Here is an 11,859-nt window from a genome sequence, read left to right as displayed (position 1 = left end):
AATCATAATGTGGTTTTTCTATTTCAATTTTTTATGATTAGGTCTACAGTATGTACTCATGTTTTATGTCAGTGTTTTAACGTGAACAAAATTAAACATTAATATATGTGTTTTTCTTAGTTATTAAAATTGTTTAAATTTTTAATGTTACAATTGTCAGATTTTATTCCATTCTGTAAGTGGCAGGTTTTCTCTGTTGAATAAGAGTACAGTGTTAAGAAATGTATACAACGATCTCACGACGATGTGACGATGATCAGAATTTTACTTGCCAACTCATCCGATCCTGTCAGGTGTCACCCGATATGTCACAAATCTCCAGTTCTCTCGATCGAATGTAATTTTCACCCGATTTCACAGGTTCCCTCTGCAAAATACTCCTATTTATGCATAAACGAGTTGACTTGTGGCCGAGTTGACTGCAGCCGAACTTTTTGTGGCCGAGTTGATTTGTGGCCGAGTTGACTTGTGGCCGAGTTGACTGTGGCCGAGTTGACTTGTGGCCGAGTTGACCTGCACCCCTATTCTATTAGTATACACAAATTGGCCACTAACAAATGTAAAATAGCCATAAATTAGGCCTATATGATATCTAAAAAATATAGTCATACTCCTATCTAGGCCTAGGCCAAATTTTAGATTCACAATTTTCATGTTGCTGATCCGATAATAATTGTCAGAAAATAATTGCTACAGCAAACAAGCAATATCAAAATATTAAATTGCACATATTCTGAATTTGGTCAATCTGGAGTTTTGTAGTAACAAAAGCAAATTATAATTATGATTGTAATTGTAACTTAGAGTTTAATTTCAACTCTACTTTAATTTTAACTATAAAGCATTAATGGCTAATTTTTGAAATAACAATGTAACTTAATTAAGCCCCTCTCCCACTAGGGTTTTTTTCAGTATACGAGTTACAAGAGAATGCCGAGTTGCTAACTCGGTAAACTCGGCAAAAACTCGTAGGACGATTCGGAAGCTCGGAGAGGACTATTACCTACTCGTAGCAGCTCTGAACTCGTGGCGCTAATTTTGAACATGTTCAAAATTATCGCCACGAGTAGATAACTCGTAGTAAACTCGAAGAACTCATAGGTAGCTCGTAGAGTACTCGGGGTGCTCCTACACTACTCTGGATACTCGTCGGCGGTTTTGTCATCTACGAGTTTGATGCGAGCACCCCGAAACGAGTATGAGTAAGTACGAGCGCACCGAGTTGGCTCGTACCTAACTCGTATCTAATTCGGTACAAACTTGTTACGCTCTTAATAATCTCGTAGTTAACTCGATGCTCTGCTCGGCATAATTCGTACATAACTCGTAACCAACTCCATAAAGTCGTACCTCACTCGTAGCTAACACGTAATAAGCTCGTATAGGTCCTTTCCAAAGATCACGAGTTTTAACTCGTAGAAATTGTACGACTCTTAAATAAATAAATAAACCTAGGTGGGAGAGCAGCTTTACATATGACTAGGTGTCAAGGTCCTATATCTTTTGGTATAGCAAGGGAGGTAACTAGGCTATTAACACTACAGTAATGAAAGTAGATGGGTAGCATGCATAGACTTTTACATTTGAAATAGATACAAATTTTCATGTCAAATTTTCATTTCATTTGTTTGGTCCAAATATAAGTAGTGTATTTAAGATTCTTGAAAAGGGGCCAGGGGGATGGTGTAATTGGGTGTGAGATCGATGATTAAATGAGGGCGGAAGTTCACAAAATAAGGTGATATGAGGTGATTTTTAACTACTCGAGTGTGATTCTTTTTCTTCGGACATTGTAAATTGTGTGTGGGGGGGGGGAGAGAACTGGTGGAAGACTGGTGAGGGAAAATAGCTTTCCCATACCCAATAGATACATCACTGCCAAATATGGGTAAGACTAACAATCTATCTATTTATGTGATTTAATATAGTACTTGCTTTTTACCCTCTTTTGAATGTACCACTATGATTGTGAGTGCCACACTGATCATAAAGTGTTGTACGGTATTTAAAAAACATATATAGGCCTAGGACCTAAAACTATTATTAAATTAAATTTTTGGTCAGATTAGAAAATCGCACAAATTAAAATTTGCAAAAAAAACTAAAACTGGATCTTTTTTGCTTGAAGTATTGACTGGTCTCGCACCGAGATAGGGCCTAGGCCTAGTAGATAAGCATTAGGTAGATCCTAGCTAGCCAGACTGTATGTATGTACTGTATATAGTATGTGGCTATTTTTACGATGAGGCATGAAAATAGCCCCCAATGCTATTCTTACGGCGATCGGTAGTGCATGCGCGATTAGCGTCCCTCATCGGAGAAACTTGAAGGGAACACGACTGTCTCTAGGTAGGCTTCGAGAAAGGCCACATGGGGGCCGAGTTGACTGTGGCCGAGTCAACTTGTGATCGAGTTGGATCGAATTCTATATCAAGCCTGAGCTGTGTGGCATTTCTCTAGGCCTAGAGACTGTCGTTGACTTGTGGCCGAGTTGACTGTAGCCGAACTTTTTGTGGCCGAGTTGATCGAATTCTTGCTAGCGATTTGAGCTAATTTTTTAGATATCCTCCGCGCAATTAAAAAACTTTACAGTACGGGTAACTAGCAGGGCTAGCTAGGCCATTATTTTTTATACTAGACTACTACTAGAGTACCGTAGTCTAGTGCCTCTAGCCTTCTAACTAGGCTAGTTACTAGGGCCTAGGCTAGCCTGACCCCTGGCTAAGTCCTACCACTCACTGTACGCTAGGCCTAGCCTAGCCTAGGCCTAGGCCCCTACATACAGAACAGTACCCGTTCAAACACAACTGGCTTTATTCATCAGGTTGCACAATTCTATTCTATATTACTATTCTGAACAGTCACCTGTGCCTTTCTTTTTCAATTGCCTGCATCTTTTGCAGAGCGAAATTTCTTAAGGCCTCTTGGATGTTCGAGTCCATTTTCGTCACCATCCATCGATTTCCTCGATCACGACCACCTCCTCGAGGTTCCCCGTCGTCGACACGGTTACCGCCTCTCAGATCAGCTCTCAGCTCCCTCTCTCTCTGGCTCTGTCTCGCTCGTATGAGGGCGCCGCCTGAAGAACTAAAATTCCAATGCGCCCGGACCCGGCATATGGCATGGCTTTTGGTTAATCAAAGTGAAAGCCTGAAGGTAGGATTAATTTTGTTAGTTGGTTGTTAAATACTAACTATTATACAATATTAAATAACTATTGGAACTAGGTCTACAGTCATTAAATTCCACTTGGTCTGTATCTCTTCGGTACCACCATTATCTGTAAATAATGAGGCTAGGCACTGGCCTTCTGAACCGGCCTTCTTGGCCTAGCCTGTATTCGGGCGCGCGGAATTTGTATGGAGTGCCATATATTGGGCATGATTCCACACCAGTTATTATTGTTTCAGTTTCAGTTTCTTTTATTGACATAAACATTTCCGCCAAAGCTGTTCATTATTACTAGGTAACTAATTTTAGAGTTGGGTGGTAATGGTATGGTTCGTATCGTATCGTAGGGCCTACGCGATACAAATATTGTGGGGTCGTTCTAGTCTAGTCCTAGCCTAAATGCTTGTTTATACTTCAACGATAACGTTAATGATAAAAAAGCTAAAAAGCGATTGTTCATATAGAAAACAAAAGAAATAAGAGAAATTTTTACACTAGGAAGATTCGTTTAAACGGTTTATCGTATATACGATAACAAAATATTTTAACGGGTTACTCGAAAGCTAAACAAAAAAATCAACACAAGAAACATAATTGGCATAAACACAGAGCACAGCGAGCGCTCATTTGGAAACAACAGGCAGCCAGGCCTACCTTCCTTCCTAGCTAGAGAGAGTACAAGCATGAAGATGAAGTAGGAGACCATGCTGCCTCGAGTCACAACTGGTGATCATCTGTATCATCATGCAATTACCATACTTGTGTTTACCATATGCGGGTGAGCTTGGACAAGGTTAGTTTAAGTAGATACAGTAGTACAGTACGTCTTTTACTGTATTTATTATATTGTCAGTTCAAGTTACAATGTTTATTGGTCAGCGTGCACAACTTGGTTTCGCATGAAATTTTTTTTCCAGATTCTTCAACAAAGAATAAAAATAAACTAAAAGTTAAAACACTTAAAAGATGCAAAATACAAGTAACTACAGTACAAAAAAGAAACATATTGCAATACTTACAAAAGTTGGAACTTAAACTAGTTAAAAGACTAACTAAAACTACAGACATATAGATAGATACATATTGCAATTCAGAGGTTAAGTGTAAATGATGGTAGCATTAGGCCTACAGATAGGCCAGATATACAGTATTATCTGCTAAATGATAAATTATACAATACTCTTTCCTAGTTACCATTGAGTAGTATAGACCTACAGTGCAGATGATTTAATAATTATATTAATAAATAATTTATTTTTTTATCTGGATCAGTAATAATTGACAAGTCGCCAAAAAAGCATCATTTTAAAATATCATTTTTCCTTCCTGTTTATCATCTGATCTTGAAAAACAACATTTTGTTTGAAGCCTGCCCTCACAAGTTGTGTTATTAATTTTATTATGTATTATTACTTTATGTTATTTCAGAACTGTATTTGAAGTGGTAAACGCTGCTTGGCTGATTTGAAAAGGAGGGCGATGCAAGGATGGCAGCCTCTAATAATGGAATGCCTTGTACCAACCAGGTGACACACTACGAGGGCGCTGAGAAGCTCTTTGAAATTTGGTTTGAAGAGCATAATAGTAATGATGGTAGTAACGATCTGAGGAAAATACCAAGGTATGTACCTTGTAGGATAGGATAGGAGTATTTCAGTGTAAATCACACCCAAGAAAAGCCCACAAAGACTTGTTTCCAGTGGGGTCCTTCTGGTGGTGATTGGGCAATACACCGGGAGACAATCCCCTGCACTTTTTCCGAAGAGTGTACTACATTCTTTACCGTGCATATAAACCATATTGCACATGGGACCAACGGCTTAAACGTCTTATTCGAAAGACCGTGCACGATCGTAACTGAAACGCAAGGGAAGCAGCAATGGGAGACCTAGAGATTGCCACGGTTCAACGTACACACATTCTATTACTGTATGGCTACATTTTCCAATTGGTATTTTTACTATGTACTGTACATATCTCTTAATGTTTCATGCATAAAGTATTCTTTAAAAATTTTGTTTTTTAAAATTTCAATTGTGCTCAATATTTTTTTATAGATGTGAGTGGGAACAGATGTTAAAACGTGTAAACTGTGAAATAATTAGTGAAATGTTTGACAGCACACAATGCTCTTATATTCTCAGGTAAAATACGATCACTATTGTTGTACTACAAAGGGTTTTTATTTAATTCTGTAGCAGTTTTGGTATTATTCACATGTTATTAAATTTATTGATTTACTGGTATGTGCACCATATTTAGCATCTGTAGCAACCAAAATTTTAATAAGGCAGACTGAAAATTAATTCAATATGTTTGCTTAATACAGCATCATTTATGCAGTACCTTCTGTTAATTATTGAATAACAACACTCATAACAAAACAAAAAAAAATTAAAAAGCTGTAACAAAAGGAATGTTAATGTTGTATACATACAGTAAAACTTGCCTACTAAGTTGATTTTGCCTAACTCGAATAATTTCTAAGTTGATCTTATTTTACATGCAAAATTGTTGTGTTTTCCATTAATTAACGATATGTAAGTCAAATTTTATCTAAATCAAACAATTTTTCAATGCTTTTTGGATTCAACTGTGCTGATCAAATTGCTACCTACAGTTATTATTATTATTATTATTATTATTATTATTATTATTACCAGGGCTTCTCTGGTGTAATCCCACCCTCCCCTCCATTGCAGAAGAATTCATTATTATCATGTAATAAACAAGTTTATTTTTTATTAATGAGATGATAATGGTCAATTATTCTGCTTCTTGTTAAATGTTTTAAACAGGGCTTGAAATTAAGGGTTATTTGGTCGCATTTGCGACCTGATTTTTTAAGGTGCGACAAGGAATTCAACTTTGTCGCGCTCAGTGCGACAAGGTCATTTGGTAGCGCGAGTAGATTTTGTAAGCGGCAGGAAGGTGGTTTCCCTCCAAATCCCAATTATTTACAACTTGTACAGCCCATTATTTTCAGTGAGGCAGTACGCAAAACATGCTATCATTCATTTTACATGTACTGTATCAACCAATCAGCATGACCTAGACTGTTAAAGTGTGACGTTGTACACTATAACCGTGTCAATGTGCGCTCATCTTATTCTTGGTAAATAAGCGATCACCGTCAAAGCGAATGAGACTGGTATAAAAACATCGGATTGCATGATTTTTCACTATTTTATTGAGTGCTACTCTTACCTGTACCTCCTCGTAATTGTGAACGTTTCCTTAACGTATTTGTTCATAAAATAGACTATGTACCGAAATTTTAAACGATCGTATACAGTATTGACTCATATGATGTAAACGGCCCAGATCAAGCAATAATCAAAATTAAACTCTAAATAGATCGTAAATAAATACAATTAGGCATCATCTGGATGATTATATTCAAAGTACTACCGGTATTAAGGCAGACATCTTTTATTGAAAACCAAACGAATTACCTAAACCTCACACATTATGAAATAAGATTACGTTTCTTCAATCACATGGCTGATGATAACAAAGGGTATACAATACTCTTTGATGATAACCTCAGCCAAACTTCACGGAGCAGCTATAGTTTAACAATGCATCTCAATGAGCAACATCTTGAAATTTACAAAAAAAACAAACAAATAGGTCTCACAGCAAATTTTGAAACCTAATTAAATGAAATAATATAGAAAGCAACTCCTTTACTACCATTTATTTACTGAACGAGCCAGTCGGCTTCTGACCTACTTTTGTTCGTATCGGCGGCGTACAAAGAGTCAAATGACTTTGTGTCCGGCAACCTCGGTGTCTGTGTCTACAAGGAGGAGCCTGGAATTGGGAACATTTCTCACTGAATGTAGTAGATGGTAAGCAGAGTTATTTCATAGGCAACTAGTAATGTTCCTCTATCAAACAATTTATTTCGTTCTTAACAAAGTATCAGCAGAAAGTAAGCAAAATGATTGTTTTATCGTGTTTTGAAAAATATAAAAATTAAATTGTATATAAATGAATATTTAAAGATTAAATTTTAAACGTGGAATTAATAAAGTGCAACAATTGAATTAATTGGTTAATTTAATCTATAAGATATATAAAAAATATATAATTCTACAAGGAATGTTTCTTGTTTTGACAACAACAAAACAACATCGAACTAACTGGTAGCAGCTAGGCCTTCCAATTACGAAACTATATTTCGCGGAGTAACATCCCAAACCACATGTGCGTCCGACTACACTGGCTGGCGAGTAAGGTATGTTGAGTCCATTGCAAGTTGTAAACCAATCAGAATGCTGAGATATTACATCATTTGGGGCAAATTGCAATGTTTGGGATATGTTACTCCACGAAACCTTTGTAAACACTAGAAGTGTGACGATGTTCCCTGGCGATTAGTACAGAAGTTTTGAAGTTGGAAGGCGTACCAGTTTTGTTTTTTTAATAATTCTCAATAAAAACAACCATTGAACAAGAAAATGAAACTATAGATCGTTATATATGTAGGTATAAGATACTTTGCTGAAGTTGTACAGGCCTAATGTCCTAGGCTACATTATAACCTAAATAAGAAGTGTCGCCGGCCGACTGTGTGATGCCAATTTTTCGGGCTTAAAACGAAGCCTAAATGGCCTCTGACAAGTGGGGAGCTGGAATCGTAGCACTCCCGAAATGTTGGTGAAAACTCTGGAACTCTGTTTAGGTTGAAATTATTATGTGTAAATTGTTTTAGAGTTATCTCATAAAGAGAAAATTCCATCCACGCAAGTCTGCCAATTTCCGCCCAAATGTTGCAGTAAAGTCGGCCGGTGGCTATTGTAACCAATGTATAGGCATTTGCAGTGTTAATACGATTATGCGGACCTATTTTCTCGAAATTTCCTGCACAAATGAAGAAAAATACTGAAAAATTTAAAGAAAGTGTACAGAAAATATAATTAATATTTCAGTAATAATAATTAATAATTTTATAATCAATATATCAATCCACTTAAGTAACTGCAGATTTTGGCAGTCCATTGACTAGACAGTTTAGCTAGCACATTATTACTGCTCATGTTTTTCTTTTTTATATTGTGTATATCTGTTAATAATTAACAGAAATTTGTAATTTTCTTAGAAATATTCCTAACAATTGAAACTTTACATGAAATACTTTCCCTTTCCTTCCAGTTAGGTTGAATTTTTTACCTTGCACCTTTTTTCTTTACTATCCCTTTAATATCTATTTTCTTTTTAATATTGTTTCATCCTTTTTCTTATTTCATTTTTGATACTTACCTTTCTTTTAGTTTTTTCATTGTCATTTTCTTTCCACCATTTTACTTCTTTCTTTTTTTCCCCTTTTGTTATTTCTTATTTATTATTTTTATTGTTTTTTTTTTTCAATTTTTAAAAATCTCTTCTCTTTTCCTTTCATGTCTTCTTTCTTGCATAATAATCCATGGGGACAGTGTAGGTGTGGGTGGGGGTTTCTTAGGTAATATAAAGAATAAAATATTGCGCAGCGCTTATTATCTTGTGGGATGCGAAAAGGATCGGGAAATATGTGCTACTAAAAAAATTACTTGTGCTACCAAATTTTTTTGGGGGGTACCAGAAAATGTTGGCAGTGCTACCAAGAAAAAAAGTTAATTTCAAGCCCTGTTTAATGAGCTGCAGAGCAAAGCCACATAATGCTAATATAATAATTATTTTTCATTTCTTTTTTTATTATCCCTTTTGTCTACAGTGAAAGTAGCATGTTTGTTGCTAAGCGACGATTTATTCTGAAGACATGTGGAACCACCACACCCCTGGACTGCATTCCCACGCTACTAAAAGTAGCGGAAAAATACTGTGGTTTCACCAAAGTTGAGGTACAGTAGGTATTGCTTATTGAACAATGTTTTTAAATGTCAATAAATTTTGTTATAATTATATTGATTCAGATATCAACTCAATCTATTGTATGGAGAAAGATCAATAACTTCTATATTAATTTCTGTTTTATTTTTCATTCATTTTGCCAATACAGTAAATTCCACAATAATAAATTAAATATCAAACATAAAGAATCTTAAAATTAACAATATACAGTACTGTGGTGAATGCATCTTCCAATTATAAATCTTAATTACAGCTAACACATTGACAGATGATTGAATACAGCTGTTTGAAAATGAATGAATATATTAATTCATGTAGGATTATATTTAATGCACAGTAAAAACAATTCCAAAAAGAGACTCACAAATAAAAAATTCAAAGTGATTGCCTGTTATTCAGTCATTCAATCTTTGACACAGGACGTGTTCTACTCCCGGAAGAACTTCATTCGACCTGACCTGCAGGACCGAACCTACCAGAGATTTGAAGAGGAAGTGAAAATACTGGAAAACTATTTTCCAGGTAAGTTGTTTTGTATGTCTTGTTTTTGTTGTACTATACTTAATTCTATTGCTTTTTGGATAAATACAGATCATTTATACACATTTGGTTATAATCAATGTTGATAACTATCATAATTGTTCCTTTTTATCACTCTTTTATTATACGTACACCAATTAACCATACTTAATTACAGGTCTTTCTCCAATTCCTTCCACCTTTGATACTGGGGTTTCCATGGCCTTTAACAGCTTTGGTTTCCAATTAGAATAATAAAGATAAAAGACATTTGTTAATTTGCGACTACAAAAAAGTAGTCTTTAGTTGGAGGTTGTCTTTAATTGTAGTGGTCTTTAATTAGAGTGAGACCTGTTTAATATATTTATATATTCAACAATCACAAGTGTGTTTTTCAACCTTGTATGTTTTAGGAGGTGCAGCGTATGTCCTTGGAAGATTGAATGGCGACTGCTGGTATGAACGCATTAACTCTTTTTTAACGCTTCATAAGTGCAATGGTATACAAATAATGAATGAGTACAATGGGAAAAATATTTTCATAAGTTGAATGGAAAAAATGAAAATATTATTTCCATTGTACGAATACAAAACATTCATTATTTGTTCTATAACAAACCCAAATAGATCGCTTCGGCCTAGCTAGCCTAAGCCTAGCCTGGCTTAGGCCTATCCTCCATGCAAATCCTAGGGCTAGAAATCCGTCAGTGCATTTTGGAAAATTCCTCAAAGATTTTGCGCAAGTTTGAGCTAGTTTTTGAGATATCATCCACGCAATTAAAATACTTAACAGTTAATAAAATCTCCAATACATTGCACAATGCTAAAGTTAAGACAAGCTGAGCTGTACGAACCACCGCTTAAGAGTCAAAACAAAAGAGGGATAGGATTATAGGGGGCGTAATATCATTTTTGGATTTAACCTTCCGGAAAAAGTAATCACATCTTAGGCAACGTGCAATGGACGATTCGGATGGGGAAAAAATGCATGATGGACAAAATTTTAACGCTGAGCGATGAAATGGGCAAAATAACTAATGTCACATGGTACGAAATCAACCAATTAAATGACTGGGATCTATTTAGGTGTGTTATAGAATAGAATAGAATTATGAGTTGAAAGATAGAAAGTTCCTCCAACATGGCATCGCCAGTGATGCTCCAGAAATTTGCCGACAAGGGGTCTAAACCAAAGGGGCTGTGGGGCCTGGGTCTGTAATTGCAAGTGGGCCTAAATACTCTGTGGCTAAAACATAAAACCAGATTTTCGGTGATTTTTCCTGGGCTTCAGGGATCTATTTTTCCTCTGTGGGCTGGTGCCCCAAAAGCCCCCATGTTAATCTGGCCCTGACCCCACTGCTGCCACCGCTGGGCATCGCCATGTTGAATGGAACATTTCATTCTGCATCAAATAAGATATTCCATCCCATTGTCTATTAATGAAAAAGTTGATTATTTGTTTTATACAACACCTACTTTGTCATAAAATGCATCCAACTTATTAAGTTAGATGACCTTATATTACCCAGCTAAGAACAGTTGCATTCAGAAGATCAAATGTATTATAAATTTACTATATTGCTCACCAATTAATAGGTTCAAAAGTCTTCCATTCTTTGCATCTTCCAGTCTTTGCATAGACCCTTAATTAGACTTGCCACAAGTCTCTTATTTTTTTAAATTATTTTTCTCATTCTGGACAGCGCCACCAACGAGAAAGTTAATTTAGAGATAGACGGAATAAGCGACTTGTAAAACACTGAAGTCAGGCGCCAGGATGCCAAAAGAATGACGTAATCTTATATTCTGTATTTGGATAAATGGGCGGACCGAAATAAACAATTTCAACCAATCAAATTTTCATATCTTTGGAGCCACGAAACTGAGTCACTCGCCGCTCGCGTCGACTAGTTAGGCATGACTAAATTTAAATAGTCCTCCCTAATAAAATATTTAGAATAGACCCTAGTAAGACTAATTTTGGCAATGGCAAAAACAATTAAGCCTAGACGGCATACCATACAAATACAACAAAACTTTAACTTTCCAGGAGGATGGCTCAGGCCTCGTCTGAGTAGTAGGCCTAGCCTAGACTCTAGTAGAGGCTTGGCGCATTTTTAAGTTCTAACTTACAAAGGCCTACCCTTTTAACAATATTCTACTCTAAATGCCAAATCTATGTAGTAGCTAGCGGTGAGCAAGTTTCCTAAGTATAGCCTACGGTTATCAGTCCATGTCGTTCTCAGCAGGCCAGAACTATATACTAACTGTTTTTATTCAAGTATAGGTTGCCAAAAGGGAGCTGGTTAGCTT

The 11,859-nt window shown here is 36.1% G+C and overlaps 2 protein-coding genes across 3 annotated transcripts in view; one reads left to right on the top strand and one right to left on the bottom strand.

Moving 5' to 3' along the window:
- The window catches only part of LOC117113518 (protein SON-like), a 14,774-nt gene extending 11,777 nt beyond the window's left edge, over positions 1-2,997 (bottom strand). For both annotated transcript variants that reach the window (XM_033256868.1, XM_033256869.1), the window contains exon 1: positions 2,866-2,997. In XM_033256868.1, the coding sequence (XP_033112759.1) occupies positions 2,866-2,954 (89 nt within the window). In that variant the 5' untranslated portion in view covers positions 2,955-2,997. The remainder of the gene's footprint in view (positions 1-2,865) is intronic.
- Positions 2,998-3,012: 15 nt separating this feature from the next.
- LOC117113530 (S-adenosylmethionine decarboxylase proenzyme-like) overlaps positions 3,013-11,859 on the top strand; it is a 14,520-nt gene continuing 5,673 nt past the window's right edge. Inside the window, exons 1-7 of the mRNA XM_033256889.1 lie at positions 3,013-3,156; positions 4,600-4,792; positions 5,229-5,315; positions 8,891-9,017; positions 9,447-9,549; positions 9,960-10,069; positions 11,143-11,209. Coding sequence (XP_033112780.1) covers positions 4,659-4,792; positions 5,229-5,315; positions 8,891-9,017; positions 9,447-9,549; positions 9,960-10,069; positions 11,143-11,209 — 628 coding nt within the window. The 5' untranslated portion in view covers positions 3,013-3,156; positions 4,600-4,658. The remainder of the gene's footprint in view (positions 3,157-4,599; positions 4,793-5,228; positions 5,316-8,890; positions 9,018-9,446; positions 9,550-9,959; positions 10,070-11,142; positions 11,210-11,859) is intronic.

The sequence above is a fragment of the Anneissia japonica genome, unplaced genomic scaffold, assembly GCF_011630105.1.
Source record: "Anneissia japonica isolate Jap-2015-1 unplaced genomic scaffold, ASM1163010v1 scaffold287748_len1686314_cov196, whole genome shotgun sequence".
Taxonomy (NCBI): Eukaryota; Metazoa; Echinodermata; class Crinoidea; order Comatulida; family Comatulidae; genus Anneissia; species Anneissia japonica.
This window is presented reverse-complemented; position numbering and strand designations above follow the sequence as displayed.